Source organism: Mesocricetus auratus, unplaced genomic scaffold (assembly GCF_017639785.1).
Source record: "Mesocricetus auratus isolate SY011 unplaced genomic scaffold, BCM_Maur_2.0 Super-Scaffold_100015, whole genome shotgun sequence".
Lineage (NCBI taxonomy): Eukaryota > Metazoa > Chordata > Mammalia > Rodentia > Cricetidae > Mesocricetus > Mesocricetus auratus.
Genome location: NW_024429198.1, coordinates 21,368,827 through 21,386,675, shown reverse-complemented (window position 1 = coordinate 21,386,675; position 17,849 = coordinate 21,368,827). Strand labels below are relative to the sequence as shown.

The 17,849-nt window shown below is 46.7% G+C and overlaps 1 protein-coding gene across 1 annotated transcript in view; it reads left to right on the top strand.

The window, feature by feature from the left end:
• The window catches only part of Trio (trio Rho guanine nucleotide exchange factor), a 275,905-nt gene that overhangs the window by 244,178 nt on the left and 13,878 nt on the right, over positions 1-17,849 (top strand). The window contains 12 exon segments of the mRNA XM_040757679.1: positions 28-176; positions 2,045-2,111; positions 3,792-3,895; positions 7,076-7,145; positions 8,935-9,024; positions 9,829-9,921; positions 10,732-10,782; positions 10,970-11,047; positions 11,862-12,053; positions 13,402-13,579; positions 14,624-14,973; positions 14,975-15,430. Coding sequence (XP_040613613.1) covers positions 28-176; positions 2,045-2,111; positions 3,792-3,895; positions 7,076-7,145; positions 8,935-9,024; positions 9,829-9,921; positions 10,732-10,782; positions 10,970-11,047; positions 11,862-12,053; positions 13,402-13,579; positions 14,624-14,973; positions 14,975-15,430 — 1,878 coding nt within the window.

The window sequence follows — 17,849 nt, the reverse complement described above, 5'->3', positions numbered from 1 at the left end:
CTAAGATCAACCCTAAATTTCTTGCAGGCACTGGAAGATCGTCCCAGCTCACTGCTTGTTGACCAGGGAGACAGTAGCAGCCCCTCCTTCAACCCCTCAGACAATTCCCTCCTGTCATCCTCCTCGCCCATTGATGAGATGGAAGAAAGAAAATCCAGCTCTCTAAAGAGAAGGCAGTAAGCAGCGTGGGCATCCTCACCATCCCCACTCCCCTCCACAATGCAGCACCTGAGTTAGCCAGAGTGTGCATGTGCAAGTGTGTGTGTGTGTCTATGTATGTATGTATGTATGTGTATACATATGTGCATATGTATATGTGTGTGTATATGTGTGTATGCTTGTGTGTGTGTATAAGTTTCTGTTGTTCTCCATATCTGTTATGCTTTATAAATAAGAACATTTCATGACAAGAATATTATCTGTAATTTGTGGTGAGAAACTCCTATGCTTTCTATTGTTTATGTAGCTGTGAAGAAAAAAGAATGTAACATAAAATTGAAGTTAATCAAAATGTGAATATTTCAAAACTGTAGCTTGGTGGGAGTGTTTCTCAGTTGTCATAAAACCAGTTATGGTGATGAATGTCCTGAGTTCACACCAAAGACTTAAACTTAGCCTGGATGAGAGGAAGCCTGCATGCTGCGTGGGAGTAGCCACTGGGTTGGTGATAAGTCCCAGGGACCTGAATGGCACTGGGTACATGGGAAGTGCCAGAGTGACGTTGGCTGAGGAATATAAGAGAAATTTAGAATTTTTATGTTTTCCCCCTGTAATATTCCTTTCCCCTCATCCAAATAATTTTTATAATTTTAAAGTATAATTACATCATTGTCCTCATATATATGTGTGTGTGTGTGCAACATATATATATATATATATATTGCACATAAATACCTGACTACAACTCACTGAGTCCAGCTAGTGTTGCGTATGTGTGTATAATTTCCAGGCGGACCGCTTGATATTAGTGGACCAACTGAAGGGGACAACACATCCGTCAGGATGGCTGATTTTCCCTTTCTCAGCTCTCCTTCCCTGACACTTCTAGGAGACACAGCTTGGCAGTCCTTGTCCTCTAGCTCTCACAGCCTTGCTGTCCCTCTTCTGTAGTGTTTCCCGAGCATTAAGAATGGGGTTGTGTCATAGGCGCATCTGTTGCAGCTGGGCACTATCAGCGGCTATCAATGTTCCCTGAGTCTTGGCCAGCTGTGACTTTCTGTAATGGTCTCCATCTGCTGCAAAGAGAAGCAAGCCCCTTTCATGACGGGAGAGTTAGACTTACCTGTGAGCATAAGACCAAGCGTTTGAGTACAGTGAGGAGTTACAGTGGTTTAGCAAAGGGGCAGTAAGACCCTGAGACCCATAGCCTCCTTCCTGCTGTGAGGTCCTTAAGTCCAGTTAAACAGCTGTTGGTTACCGTGTGTCATTCTTGTGCCTCTAGAGATACCTTGCAGTGATGGATGTCATTGTTGTTGCCTGTGAGGATCATGAGGGTTATTCATGGTGTCTCTCCTTTGGCAACTTCCATCGCGCCATCTGGTTCTGTGAAATCTAGTCCTTGGGTAGAGGCTCTCAGAATAGAGCTCAAATTCTCCAAGTCCTGTGCCCCAAGTGAATGGTGGCTTCAGCAATAGAGACTTATCTTTAACATCTGGAGGCAACCAGCTGGCCTAGGGATTGTTCTCTTGGTCGTTACAGACAGATACACTTCAGTGTGGTGTACATACTTTAAATATCTGAAATAGAACATTTTTCCTGTATGTCCACTGAAGCCTAAAGTGACTTAACTAGAAAAACAACTGCAGCCCCTAATGTCAAACCTCCATAACAAAGTTATGCCTGTGTGTCTTGTTGTTTTCATTTTGTGCCACTGTTATGCCTGTGTGTGCATCTCAGTACTCAAGGTCACTCACTTAACCTGTCAGACCCACTTGTGTAAGTTCAATACATTGTCGCACACTCCTAAAAGAACCCATTCCCACAAAAGCAAATTTGTACATGATAATTCATTCAGAAAACAGAGTCTGTATTTCTCTTTTTCTAGCTATGTTTTACAAGAATTAGTGGAAACGGAGCGAGACTATGTGCGGGACCTTGGCTGTGTGGTTGAGGTATGTATCTACAGAAACTTCATAGCCAGAATCATCAGAGAGGAACCGTTTCCAGTGGCAGAATGGCGGTACTGTCTCAAAAAGCCTTAAACATGTAGCTAGTTGTCTTAGCAAACTGCATCCAGTTGTAAAGATTATTATTTTTACATAGTACATCCTGATGTATACTTCATGTGTAATTAGGTTTTTAGATTACAGCCAGCAGTTTTGTAATTTTTTCATGTTTAAATTTTGCCTGTAATTATTTTGTAAGATTAGATGTCACCACTGAAACAACAGTAATATTGGCTGAAAAGTCAGAGCTACAGATCCCATTCTGAATCCACATACTACTACCACTGGCCTGTACCTCTACTGGGCTTTTATTTATAGCTGTGCACAGAATAGCTGTACCACCATTTTCAGTCACTAGCATTTGCTCAACACTTTGTAGCTAGAGCCAAGCCTCTGCCTTCTGTACTAATGAGTTACAGGCAGGAGGATGTGATCAGCTCAATTCATCCAAAGGCCTGTTTGGTTGGTTGGTTTTCATATTGTGTTCTGCAGCCCAAGCTAACTTAGAACTCACACTGTAGCCTAGGCTGTCCTCAAACGTGTAACAGTACTTCTGCCTCAGCCTGTTGACTATTGTACTAGTTATGAGCAGCCAAACCCAGATCTGTTTTTTTAGACCTCACCTCAGTATTTAGCTAAGGCTCGTCTTGAATTCATAACCCTCATGTCTATACTTCCCAAGTGCTGGTTTTACAGCTTATCCACCACCTCCACCTCCAGCTCTAAAGCGGAGAGATTTTTATAGTACAAAACGTTATTTTTCTTTCAGCTTTGCCGATACATGCAGAACCGTACCTTTTGGGTACTGCACATCTCATTAGAAGCAGCAGCTGTTGTGCTGTAGTACTAACTCATTAGTTGAGCCCTTGCTTAGTGCGCACACAGCCTGGGCCCCATGCTCACACTGCTGAAGAGCAATGGTGATAAGAGCCACTGCAGTTCCCTGGCATAAACATTTAGGATGCTTGCTTTTTCTACAATCAATGGTAGCAATAAGGTTTCCAGTATAAGCTACATCTCATTAGAACTGAATAGAAGTTTTATTTTGTGTCAAAACAGGGTCTTGCTGTGTAACCTAGAATCGCCAAGCCGCACACAATGCACACCATATCCAGACAGAGAGTGTAAAGCACAGTTTAGCTATTAGTCAGTCCACCTGTGTTCACACGCAACTTATAGAAAGAATTTTGTTTAACCCTCTTTAATGTGCTGTGTAGCAATCTCAGAGATCAGTTCCTTTGTTTATGATGTAAATCCTAACACCAGTGATACTTCTGACTGACCAGCTCTCTGTTTAGTAGCTGACAGGATTGTTTGCTTGATGGAGCCATTTATATCTTTTCAGCTATTTAAGTTCCTTGGGAGAATATTCATTTATTTATAAATGTTACATGGTTCAAGGAGAGGCAATTACAGCAGTGATTGCAGCATTATATTTGAAGCGGTAGGTAAGGACACCTTCCGTGCAGGTTTTTGACTTGTTCTGTGTCGTGTGGCATGACTGCTCATCCAGTACATGATGCAGATGTTTCGTGTGGGCGCTCACTCTCAAACATTGCTTTGCAGGGCTGCGTGGCTGATGCAGACATTTTGCGTGTGCACTCATTTACTCGTGTTCCTTTGCAGGGCTACATGGCACTTATGAAAGAAGACGGTGTTCCCGATGACATGAAGGGCAAAGACAAGATCGTGTTCGGCAACATCCATCAGATCTATGACTGGCACAGAGAGTACGTAAGACACTGCCATGTGTGATGCTGTCTCTGGCCTGGCCATGGCTAAAGGAAACTTTTCAATTCATTCAGTTCTGTAACCTGCGTAGCTTTGTGGAAGGAGTTTGAGTTAAGGACAAAGTGCTGTACTATTGTAGCATTTTATGGCAGGGGAAAGACTCGTGTGGTTTTCATGTTAATCTGTGCCAAGATGCCAGGTCCCTGAACAGAGGCGATCTACTTGGTTGTGTCCTACCACTATGTGCCATTTACTTCCTTTTTTTTCTAATTAGCTCTTTATCATTGTTGTCAAAATACCCAACACAAACACCTTTGTGGAAGGAAGAGTTGCTTTAGCTCGTGTTTTCAGAGGGTTTTCCCAATTGGCTTGGCACATAAGGAGTTTCAGGATGTGCTCTTGGGATAACAAAGTCAAAGAAAGGGTCGAAGGGATTCTTGCTCTACACGGGTCACAAGGAGAGTGAGATGTGTATTCTATTGTGAATGTGGCTCATCTCACCTCTATGGTTTTTCTCTGAAACATGCAGGTTTGTACATGAGAAAGGAGCGCTTCCCAGTCCTTGGGCTAAGATGAAGTATAGACAGAAAGGTGTGCTGGTGGTCCTTCAGATGAAGTTAAACCCGCCTGCGCATAGGTCCTTAGCTCTTTCTCACACACAGCCCGTCAGATTTGTTGGATTAATTTCCCCTTCTTTCATTTATACATGCTTTGAGAATTCCTTACATGTACACAATATCTCAATCATATCCACCCCTCTCCCCATAACTTCTCTTGGACAGCCCCCCACACACCCACCTCCCGACTTCATATCCTCTCCTGTCTCTCCCCCTCTTGTAGCTCACCAGGTCCAGTTAATGCTGCCCATATGTGTGTGGGTGGAAGACATCCATTGGACCATGGGAAAGCTAGGAGAGGCCACACCCCCCAAGAAAACTAGCTCTCCCTACCCCCAGCAGCCACTAGCTCTCAGCTAGCCTTGTTTGAGATCTGTCTCGGGAAAGAGAATGTCGTCTCTATGTAAGCAACCCTCGTTGCGGTTTTGCTAGTTATGTTAAAATTCTTGTGTCTGAGCCAGCAAGAAATACAAACCAGACCCGAGGAAGTGGAAAGCTCTTTTTCCCTCCATCTGTCCCCTTGGTTTCCCTGTCTTTCTGCCCTGCTTCAAGTCCATGATCACTTGTCCCCATGCACTCGGGAAAAGACATTGTGACCTCAGGAGCATGTAGTTTAGGAGATCCTTCACCTCGTTTTGACCGGAAATAGAAAGCAACAGGAGGTGAGGCGGGTCTTCCAGTTGTGGCCTGGCTCCTAAGCTTTCTGTGACCTCCCAAACAGCACAGCCCAGCTGCGCACCAAGCATTCAGAGCACAGCCTGTGTCCGCTCTGTGCCTCCATTCTTCATCCACACCGCATACACAGCAGTGCCTTCCTCATGCCCCGTGACTGGGCTAATATCTGCATAGCACTCAGCCGCGTCTGCGCACAGTGAGGCACTGTTTCTCAGGAGAGCTGCCGCTGCCTCCCAAGTCCACGTTACTGTCACTCGCTCAGCTTAGTGTCAGTGGAGTAGACAGGGTGGCCCGGGAAAATAAAATGCCCTAACCCCCTCTCCTAGTCAGGAGAGGGCTGTGGGGAACCCTTGCTTTGGCCTGACAGGCCTTACCACCATGCACAACTCTGTTTATAACTGAAAAACCCTTAATTGTCTAGGGCTGCTTGACACTGGCCACTGACACTATAGTGAGGTTCCAGCTGCAGTCCTCCACCTCCAAGACCCGTTCAGGCCTCCTGCTGTCTTGCTTTATCAACATAGCCACATGCTGTCCTCATCTGCAAAGCCCAGCCCTCATTAACGTTGAGGCCAGGGGTCAGGAGATGGCTCACTGTGAGGACTGAGTTCGGATCCCCAGCACTATGTACACACTTGGTGGGCACAGAAACCTTCCTGTAATATCAGGACACTGGAGGTGGAGACAGAATCCCAGGGGAGAGCTGGCCAGCAAGACTAGCCAAGAATCAGTGAACTCTGGATTCAAATGAGAAACTTTACCTCAGTAGTCAAGGTGGAGCAGCATCAAAATAGATACCTACCACCAGCTTTGAGGCTCCACATACATGCACACAAACAAAAATCAGTGAGCTCTGGATTCAAATGAGAAACTTTACCTCAGTCGTCAAGGTGGGGCAGCATCAAAATAGATACCTACCACCAGCTTTGAGGCTCCACATACATGCACACAAACATACACTTATCACACACACACACACACACACACACACATACACCAGTATAAATATAAATGACTTACCTAGTCATTAGACCTCACTACTCTGGTTGGACTCTGTTTCTCCAGCCATCAGATATGTTTGTGCCCTCTAAGCTATGAAGTGTCATACAGGCCATACAGGTGTGGGAAGGTGTTACAGTAGGGCATTCCAAGCAGTGGTTTGTATCCTGCTCTTATCTCTCTGAAGGGAGCATAAAACCTTTGAACTCACGAAAAGCTTTTCATTTGCATGAGTTCAGTAGCATGTAGTTCATTAGAACCCGTAGATAATCAATTGGTCAACTTTTGTTCAGCATATGTTCTACAGACTATGATCTTAACACAAGTGTAGTGCATCCCCTTCAGAAAGGGAGACGTGGGCAAGTGAGCTAGCTCAGCACAACGTGCAAAATCCAAGCATATGTAAGTGGTAAGGTACTTGCACCTTACAGAAGAGCAGGGCTCAGCCATCCTCTGGTCCTGTATGAGGCTATGATTTCTAACTAAACTTGATGTCAGTGATACCTGAGAAAATTTCATAAAGCTGACACAGGTGAAATTGGCTTATGTCTGCCTCCCAGTTTCATCATAAAATGATCTAAAAACAATCATAGAATGGACTCAAACAAGTTTGTGAATAAGGAACCAACTGTCAGAATTGGAAAGGACTAATGCTTTGGAGCATTTGTTTTCATTTAGCAACTGTTCTTGAAAGAAGCTGAGACAAGAAATATTAATTGTCCGAAGGAGTTGAGGGGAAGTTTCTTCTCTGTCTTGGCTTTTCACACTGTCTTTCCACTTGGTTCTAACTGAGTGTTTTCTGCTCGCTAAGTTGTCCACCTCTGCATAGACTGAGTCTACAATTAAGAAGACAAATTGGAAAAAATACTGATATTCTTCTGTCCCCAGCTTTTTTTTAGGAGAGTTGGAGAAGTGCCTTGAAGATCCAGAAAAGCTAGGATCCCTTTTTGTAAAGCATGTGAGTACAAGGCAGTATTTACATTCCGTTCTGTTATTGGTCTCTATAGTGACTTGAAGATGAAAACACTTGGTGTTTATAAGAGTGAATGCTGTCAGTTTCTATATTTTTAATCCCCTGTGGCTTGTCTGCCTCTGAGTTACCTGCTTTCTCACTCCAGTCCCTGTCTGGCTACTTGGATTGCAACAATGCAGGCTGGTCTAGGGTTCCACAGCCAGACAAGCTTGACACAGTAACCTTACAGGTGTCTGAAAACAAACAAGTCTTTGGTAATTATGCATCTGCCCATACCTATAGTGAGCCTGATGTACTAGCCAAATTTATGTGTGTGTCTAAAATAAATGATGTGCATGCAAGTTGTTTTAAGGGGGAAAAAGACACTGTGTTTTCAAAAATAATGAGGCTTTTGCATTTTTGCATTAACTTTAATATCAGAAGGTAGATTTTCATATCTGCTTCTGCTCTCCATATATTATGGAATTTGGTTGTTGTTGTTACTGTACAGTATATGAAAGAAAGTCCATCTTCACACAGACAGTAACTCAAGATGGATGAATACCTTAAATATCTTTTCAAATATTTGTAGATAGTTATCTTTGTTAAAGGATAAGTTCTTAAAGGCCAGTTCTATGACACAGGCTCTGAGAAGACTGTGTGTGGTCCTTTCCATCACTGTTTATTGTCTATGTAGCTGACTTGCCTTCAGAGCCTTTTGCTCCATATAGTTTTAAGAATTGTGAACGAGACAGTTGGAAGCTAGCTGCTGGCTTGGCAGGTTCTTCCAGGTGTTGGTACGGTTCATTGCACACTATCCCAAATTAGACTTTTAGCATCATTGCTGGTACTTCAGGAGAGTTTCCTCAAGCTAAGGCACATGTTTTCCAGAATTCTTTTTTTTTTTTCCCTCTTGAGCTCTGGGATTTTTACTATTTGTCCTCACTGCCAGCTGTGTCTTGCCTTGAGATGACAAGCTTGCTTCATCAGTGCTCAGGAAAATGTCTACCAGATTGCAGAGTAAAAATAATCACAGTGTGTGCCCATCATTCTGTCAGGTTCAATTGGTGGTTCATAACAAAAGCAGTCATCAAACTCACATCAGTCACAAGTGCTTTTCCTTAAGGCAGTGGCTGAGCAAGCAGGAGAGTCAAGCAAACTTCCATCCTGACACGACAACGCTGAAAGCATGTGTGTGCCATGTTAGAGTTTTAATAAGATGAGTGACTTTTATGACTTCATCGGTGGCGTGCTGAAGTGAAGCTGGCATTTGCCACGTCAGATTTGCAGTGGTGACAAAAACTTGCTGTAATGCCAGTGATTCCCCCCACCATGGACCTGTCCGTGCTGTATTTGTACAGATGTCAATGCCACAAAAGGGCAACGCTATCCTAGTGGTGTTTGAAAGTGATTTTTTATCTACAAGAACCGCGGATTGGCCCCATGGACCCTAAGGGGTCTGCATACATAGTCTTGAAAGCCATCGAATTAGTAGGAGCCACGTTGTCCCTGTTTTCCCTGCCATGGCATTTGATATTAAAAACTTACTAAACACAGACCAGTCACCAGGACTGGGAGTAATGGAAGTGTGTTCTCACACTGCAGTGGTATTGCTGGTACGGTACAGTAAGGATCAGGTCTGTACCAGGAGTGAGAGCGGAGGGCTGTTTCAGAGCCCAGAGCCAGGGTGAGCTGCTAACAGTGGCAACTCTGCTCTAAGATGGTGTGCTCCTGTTTGCTGATGGTCGCCTGAACTCTCAGTGATCTAACCATCTGTTTGCTTTATCACTCCTAGGAGAGGAGGTTGCACATGTACATAGTCTATTGTCAAAATAAGCCAAAGTCTGAGCATATTGTCTCCGAGTACATCGATACCTTTTTTGAGGTAAGACTCAGCATGGGAACAGGTGGTTTTTGAGTTTGTTACTACATTGCAATTACAAGAAGTTCCCAGGACAAAGGGTCCTTCATGGAGCTGGCCTGAGAGATTTGTGTCCTGGCGCTTGCTTTATAGTCTATAAATCATAGAAATAGTGTGGACTCCGAGCCTGCCATTCAGAAGGCCAGTGGGCTTAAGAATGAAGGGTTTGAGCGGTGTGTGACTCACCCCCAGATCCCTGCTACCTGGTGGACAGATCCCAGGGTTAAGGCTCAACTTGGGCTGCATAGCAAGATAAACTTCACCCTGGATAACTTAATGAAACCCTGTCTCGAAGTAACAGCTATCACTCTTAACCACTGAGCCATCGCTCAAGCCCTGGGGAAGAAATGGTTTTTTTGCCTTTGTAATTTTAAGGTTCATTACAAACTCAGTCATTCAGATTTGGACTTCTCTCCTAAAAATGACATATGTGTTCATGTGAATAAAGAAAACAACAGCAGCAAAAAATGCCTTAATAATCCAAGATTCCAAAGGCTAACACAGGCCAGCCTGTGTTACGTACTTTTCCCCTAGGGCGGGTAGGGCAGAATGAAGCCTTCAAATGAGTAGATGTCTCTGAAAATCCACCCAGGCAGATTCAGACCCAATGTTTACATCCTGAGGGATAGGACACTCTTGTCGCCTTTTCTTTCTTTATTTCATTCCCTTATCAATTGGGGTGTTTTAGTTAACTATAAGGAATAAAATGTTGCCTTTAACAAACAGCACTTGAGGTGGTTTGTTTGGTTTCTCTCTTAAAATCCCCAGGACTTGAAGCAGCGCCTTGGCCACAGACTGCAGCTCACGGATCTGTTGATCAAACCTGTGCAGAGAATCATGAAGTACCAGCTGCTTCTGAAGGTGAGGCTGGGGGAGGAGCAGGCTCACAGTCACGCTGCTGCAGGGATGGGACTTGCTCTACCTTCCACACCTCCACGGCTGTGGGAGAAGGGTCTCCTGCCTTGTGGTTCTTTGCATTAGGATGACACCTTCACACAGTTCTGTCACTATTTCATTCCTGTCGAGTCTGAATCAAAGGGTCAGTCCAAACAAATTGTTTCTCTGCCATATGCCTTGGAATGGTAGTGATTTTTCTTTCGCTCTGTCAACCTTCTTTAAATATGTATGTATTTTATGGATATGAGTATTTTAGCTACATGCATGCCTGTGTACTGCATATGTGCCTGACACCCGTGGAGACCAAAAGGAGGTGTGGGAGCCCCTCGAACCAGAGTTACAAACAGTTGTCAGCCACCATGTGGGTGCTGGGAATCAAACCTGGGTCCTCTCCAAGAGCAGCCAGTGCTCTTAACTGCTGAGCCATTTCTCCAACTTGTCTTCTTGGATTCTTGATAAAACTAGACTTTGAGTCGCCATGTATCTATTCCTGTTGGCCTAGCATGAATTGCTCTAAGTTGCTATCTCCACCAAAGGTAATGTCATGTGAAGCTTAGGGTCTGGTGGTGAAGAGAAGCCACAGCTGGCCTTAGACTAGAGAGGAACCAAAGATGGCTTCACCATCGGGGGACGCCTTTGTGCTGTGCTTGTGAGGAGGGAGTGAGAATTCGGAATGAATGTGCTGAACGGAGGCCTATGGAAAGAAGGGCAGTCAGGCGCCAGCTGCCACTGCCCACCACGCTCACCACGTCTCTTGCTCCACTTCCCTCACAGGACTTCCTCAAGTACTCAAAAAAAGCTAGCCTGGATACGTCAGAATTAGAGGTATTTTGTGGGCCTGCTGTACCCGTGCAAAACCCCTCCCACCGTGGGGTGTGGTCCTGGGAGGGGTCACATCAGGGGGAATGGGATCTCTGTGCCCTCTCTGGAGACACACTAAAATTGGAGGTGCAGCAGAGGGTTAGCACTGAGAGGAGCTTGAACTTTGACTATGCTTTCTCTCCACCCACAGAAAGCTGTGGAAGTCATGTGCATAGTACCGAAGCGCTGTAACGACATGATGAACGTTGGGCGGCTACAAGGATTTGACGTAATGCAGTTGTTCTTTGAAGGGTTCCTGTCCCTTTCTTTGGTCCTGGACTGTTTCTCTGCATGTGTGGAAAGCTGGTCCTTCTGTTTCGGGGTTTTTGCCTTCTCTCTCTCCTTCAACGTGACTGACTTCCTTTCAGCCTCTTTTTGGTGCTTTTGGTTTGCTTTGGGGAACCTTACTCTGCATGAAGCTGTTAGAGTAGGGTCCAGCAGGGCTGTTCATTGTCTCTGACAGCGTCTGCATACTCTCTAGGCATCAAAAATCATGACAGCTAGGGATGAAGGCTCCTGCCCTTCTCTCATCCCTGGGAGAGAGACTTAAGGACCACTGGGTTCTTGAGTCTACCCAACTTGTACAGATTGCACACTCTTGATTCTTACATACCACTTAACTGTGTATAAAAAAAGTGAATGCAGACCATTCACTTCCGATTGAGTAAGAAACCATAAGATTCTTTTATGTTTCTTGACACCTGCTCGCCGGAACATCAGGTCCGTATTCCTCAGACTGGAGCTCACAGTCTGTACCTAGAGAGCTTCTACCAGCACACCTAGGGGAGAGAGATGACTGCCTTTTGTCAGAACTACACCTAGAGAAGCCCTTTCTGACTCTGACTCTGAAGCCGTTGGTCACGGGGTTGGCAAGACTTTTTACTAAAGAATTGTTCTCCTCAGAGCTAAGTATTCATGACAGTGAAAGAGTAAGCGCCTAGAAGGCCACATCATTCGGTGGGAGGAAACCCAAGAAAACAGATCATTGGTCAATGAGAGTGCAATGTTTTCTCCCTTCTTCTCTTCCCCTCTTCTCTTTGTAGGGTAAAATTGTTGCCCAGGGTAAACTGCTCTTACAGGACACATTCTTGGTCACAGACCAAGACGCAGGACTTCTGCCTCGATGCAAAGAGAGGCGGGTTTTCCTCTTCGAACAAATTGTCATATTCAGTGAACCACTTGATAAAAAAAAGGGCTTTTCCATGCCAGGATTCCTATTCAAGAACAGTATCAAGGTAATGCTTGTCTGCCAGCTTCGTGTGCCAGCACATTACCTGTCACGCTGACAACACTTTCTGCTTATGGTGACATTTCCCGACGCTAATTTCATTTACTGTTTACAAAACCTTCGAGTACATTGATGAACCTTTAAAACTGCCTCTTTCTGTTGTCTGTGCTCTGGACCTGCTGCCCTGAATGCCTGTGTGACTGCAGCTAGTCGGCAGTGTTTCAGCGCTGCCCTCTGCGAGACCATGTAAAACTCTCTCACGCCCAAAGTCCCAGCTTTAGAGTACTGGCCTGGGGCCAACTCAGTGTCTCATCCTCCACCCCTCCTGCGTGGGCCTCCAGAGATGGGGCACATACTCTCTCTGCCCTGGGGTAGCTTGCCCTCTGGTGGCAAAGAAAGGTAAACAGAAAATAATTATAAATGATCCTAACTCTGTAAAGGAGTCAAATCAAGATGACAGAATGAATGACAGAAGAAGGGAGCCTGAAGCCCCAGGCTGGTCTCTGGGCACTCCCTTGGGCCAGATGATCCTTCATTCACAAGGACCCACAAAGGCTTCAGAGCCAGACAGCAAAAGAAGAGCTGCCAAGGCCTGAAACTGAGATGCAAATCCTCTGGGTCATGTGCTACCCCATGCAATTGCTTCCCTCTGAAACCATGCCCAGACACCTACCCACACCTTAAAATCCCTATGTATTCTTTCCCCAAGTCTGTGGACAGAGTCTCCCCAACCCCTTAGAAGGTCCACTGATGCATTCATTACGTTGTGTATCTCTTGCTTCTGTGAAGTTGTGTCTGTATTTTTATATTTGCAATTTTAATGTCTTTATCACATTTGTTTATTTTTATGTGTGTGCATGTCAGGACAAGTTATGGGAGTCAGTTCTCTTCTGCCATGTGGGTCCCTGGGATCAAACTCAGATCATTGTGCCTGGTCGCTAGTGTCTTTACCTGCTGGGCTGTCTTGCCTGCCCCTTAGAGATGTAAAGGATGAATGCAGAGGAGTTTTGTAAACAGATTAGTCCCAGCCCTCAAAGCTAGTTAGTTGATTGTTTGTGCCATTGTCCCCTCCCAGTAGCCCTTGACAACTTCCCTGCCTCTTTCTGTCTCTGAGACTATGACGACTTCCAGAAGATTATGTAGAGTCTTAAATATTTATCCTGTGTGTGTGGCTTACTAAAGTTAATAGTTTTTAAAAGTTTGACCATGTTGCAGTGTGTATCAGAGTGTCCTCTCATATTAAGGCTGGATAACTCTGCACAGCAGGCATACATTTTGTTAGCCATCCTTCAGTTGGTAACTATTCAGGATGCTCCCATGTCTTAACTGTTGCATAATAATTCATTGTTTTAAAGGTGAGTTGCCTTTGCCTGGAGGAAAATGTGGAAAATGATCCCTGTAAATTTGCTCTGACATCAAGGACGGGTGACATGGTGGAGACCTTCATTTTGCATTCATCCAGTCCAAGTGTCCGGCAAACGTGGATCCATGAAATCAACCAAATTTTAGAAAACCAGCGCAACTTTTTAAATGGTGATGTATCCCCTTACCGGCTGTGTCTTCTTTTCTTAATGTACAAGTTTCTGCTTCTGCGCACTCATTACATGTGAATGGGACAGGACTTAATGTCCACCATCTTGCTTGCAGATTAGTGGGCTGGTAATTCGTGTGGAATACCACATGTTTTTGATGGCTGTCAGGATTTGGAGCAGCCGCTCGGGTTTCATTGTGGCTTCTCGGAATGGGTTGTTACATTCTGCTGTGTGTACAGTATATACTACAGCCACGTGCTAAGAAAAGGAAGTGTGAGGTGGTCATAACATCGGGAAACTCATCAAAGATGCTGGAGACACGGGCAAGTGCATTGCACACCCAACTGAAAAGCAAGCCGTAGGTGCACGTGATAATGCAGTCCTATAACGTTAGCACTCCAGAAGGCCGAAGCAAGCACATTGCAAGTTCAAGGCTAACCTGGACTATATGGGCAGACCCTGCCTGTAAATAGACCAAGACTTATCTCCCCAGTGTCTACAACTCATGTGATTCTAGAGATGCCGACAGCTGTTAGCTGCCATCTGCCTGCCCCTTCCTATCTGCAGTAGTCCCTGTGACTGCCAGCTTCCCCTCTCATTTTAGCTTGGGGATTACAGAGAGTTGGAGAATACAATTGGGAACTAACTGCTTATTGAATCAGTCCTGGCTGGCTGTTTCTGCATAGCCACGTTCTGTGCCTAAACCCAGTCCAGGGAGATGTTGACATGTTCCTGTCTACAGAGAACCCTCTGCAGAACATTCTGAAGTCAGGAACAGACACACCCAATGGGTGATACTGTTGGCCTGGTCCTCATCTGCCTGGTGTTTGCTCCAAGCTGCTGTCAAGCTCACTGGCTAACCAATTAATATTGACCCCTGGGGTCAGAATGGGCTTGTGAGACCACAAGGGTTTGCCTGAATTAACTCTCAAGCCTGCTGCTTCCTTCTGATTATGTGTGACTTATTTTTTTTTTCCTACACTTTGCACTTAGGATTTACTTGGTATCCCGACTGACTTTGTTCTTTTGCATTGCTTGGTTACAGCCTTGACATCACCCATCGAGTACCAGAGGAACCATAGCGGGGGCGGCGGCAGTGGCGGCGGGGGCAGCAGCGGCGGGGGCGGGGGCAGCGGTGGCGGGGCCTCCAGTGGTGGCAGCAGCAGCCATGGCAGTGGCCCCAGCAGCTGTAGCAGCGGCCCCAGCTCAAGCAGGAGCAGGCCCTCCAGGATCCCACAGCCTGTCAGACACCACACCCCCATGCTGGTCTCCTCTGCAGCTTCAAGCCAGGCAGAGGCAGACAAGATGTCAGGTATGTCTGCTCCCAGCCCCTCACTGCCTCCCCCCAGCAGCAGCCTGGCCCTTGAGGCCAGCCTTGGCCAGCCCAGCAGGCTCCCCCCTGAGTGGAGACTCCGAAGGTCTTGAACGAGAAACAGAGCCCATTCCCAAGATGAAGGTGATGGAGAGCCCCAGAAAAGCCCCTGGGAATGCTTCTGGTACAAGCCAAGACGGAAACACCAAGGATGCCCGGGGGAACCTGGGCCCATTGCCTCTGGGCAAGACTAGGCCCGGGGCCATCTCGCCGCTGAACTCTCCTCTCTCCACCACGTTCCCTTCTCCTTTTGGCAAGGAGGCCTTTCCTCCCAGCAGCCCCCTGCAGAAGGGGGGCTCCTTCTGGAGCTCCATTCCTGCTTCCCCTGCCAGCCGGCCAAGCTCCTTCACCTTCCCGGGGGACAGTGACTCCCTCCAGCGGCAGACGCACCGCCATGCAGCCCCCAGCAAGGACACAGACCGCATGAGCACGTGCTCCTCGGCCAGCGAGCAGTCCGTGCAGTCCACTCAGAGCAATGGGGTAAGAGCGCCAGGGAGCCTGCGCCCATCCACCCCACCGCCTCTGTCCCGCCAGCTCTTCTAAACCTTCGTACTAACTCCGGCTCTCCAGCACTGTGCAGCAGTAATCGCCTACTCCAGTTCTTCTGTGCGTTGTCTGCGTAGACGCGTCTGTGGCCTCTGTGTGTGCACCCGTGTCCGTGCCCCGTGGCATTGCACTGGCACCAAGCCACCAAGTGAATGCAGCCACCCTAACCCCCTGTGGGACCACGGACAGCGCCTGCTCTCCTCTCTACTAACTTGCTTCTCGCTTTACTCCTGTCTCCTTAAGAGAAAGTGCACCGTTAACTTCCTCCACGCAGCCTCTTTAAGTCTCTTCAGTTTCTAATCCGCATCTTGGAACTTGCTTTTTAAGCCCTGCCTTCCTCAAGCTTCTTTTTTCCTTTCCCTTTTTTTTTTTTGAGGGGTCTTTTTTTTTCTGTTCTCTATTACTTACAATGAAATGTGTACACTTTTAAGCTTTTTTGCTCATCGCTCAGTTTTGCTCTTTTATGCCATAAGTTATCTTTGCAGCTTTTTTTTTGAGTCATCTGATGAAAAAAACAAACAAAACAAAACAAAAACCGATTTCCTCAAGAAAACATCCAACAGCAACTCAAAGCAAACTAAAATAGCATAAGGGGGTTAGGAATCTACCCAGTGGTAAAGTTTCCTCCACCCTAAGTCTCCTGGAGAGACCCTGACCCAGGCACCTGGACACCCGGCTTCTCCAGAGATGGCTGGGCCTCATGCCTCCAGAGAGGATGCCAGGGGCAACTCAAGTGCCTCTGCAGTGGGGGTCCAGCTCCCTTTGTGGTCACTTGCATTGTGTTCTCAAGCTGAAGGGCGTCTCTGCTGGGTTCCCTCCCACTCTGTGGCCTCCTCACTGTCCTCCAACTGTCTCCTCCAGGGCAGACGGCCTGGCCCGTAACACTCTACTGAAGGCATGCGTGAGCGCACAGAGCTGTTCTAACGCGTGTATGTGTGATCGCTTTATAAATTTTTAAATACATTTCCCTAAAAGGGTCTGTGTCTCTCATTGTATATATATTTATATATAAAATCTAGCTTTTGCATGTCTCTCTCCTCTGGACTTCTATTAATCCCTCATGTGTACTCCTGATCTTGTCTCCTTTTTCGTTAGGGATTGTGATTAACTTGACCTTCATCTTCATCTGTGGAAGAAGTTAAGAAGTGGGTCTTGACGCTTTTGTTTACACTCCAGTTAACCGCTGAATGCTTAAGCAGGTGTCCATTGGAGGAGATTTCCCATGTCCTTGTACAGAATTGAGGGGGTTTCCAGCTAGATTGGAAACCCGAGGTGGTCAGTCAGTCTACTGACAAGTCACACCCCATACCTGGTTGTCTGCTCAGTTACCAGGCCTGGTCTCAGCACTGTGACCCATACACATCAGGGCTGCTGACAGCTCCGACAGCCTCTAACCTGTACACATTCCCAGTAAGTTGAGAAGAGCTTTCAGGTCTACGTCTCCAAGCAAGTAACTACTCTAGGGCAGGGACCAGGCCCTCATCTCTGGATGCCCCTTCAAGGGCGTGGTTATGGACACAGCTCCACTCTGAGGAGTCCATCACTTGTGGCCAGTGGCTGTTACACCGGGAAGTGGCCTTTGATTTCTGACTCTTAGTGCTGCTTTTGTGGAAGGTAGCTTTGAAAGGAAACTGACAGACTAGGGTTTACTCAGAATGGGCATGTGTAATGCCCTCTTGCCCTCTTCCTGCCTCTGGGTAAAAAGGACCATTGGAGCTTAGTGGCTAGCCAGTGAGCAGCCTCCTGTCCTGTGACTGCCTCTGTGGGATTGTAGATAGGCTGCCACGCCTGACCTCCCACTCTAGACGGCGCCTTCTGCTGTATTCTGCTGAGGTCAGGGCGGGTGGGGTGCAGACACGTGTCCCCAAGATGACTGGCCTGGCCGGTCTTCTGTTCCGTTAGCCGACCGTTCCTCCCACCACCATGTGAGCAGCTGAAGAGTCAACCCCAGCCCCGCCTCCCTGTCGCTGCCTGCGTGGCCTGGGCACACTTGTCACCCTACTCTGAGGGGAGGTTGTGGGACTGAGGAAGGCTGGAATGCCTGGTGCATATGCTGGCCAGGGGCGTATTTGGAAGTGACAAGAGCCGTGATTGTCGCAGATCATTGCAGCTATGAGAGGAAGCCCGCTGTGATACAATAACCAGGACAGCAGTGGCACAGAAAGATTTAGATTACATTTCTACGACATTTGCCTGTGCCGTCCCCAAATTGCTGGGTCACGCCATGTGAATGAAAATACTAGGGTGCGTGCTAAAAGCAAAGTGAGCGTGCATGGCACGCTTTGAGCTGAAGGGTCACAGGCAGGGAGTGGTACCGTGGGGACCAGAGCATCCGACCCATCGTGGACACAAG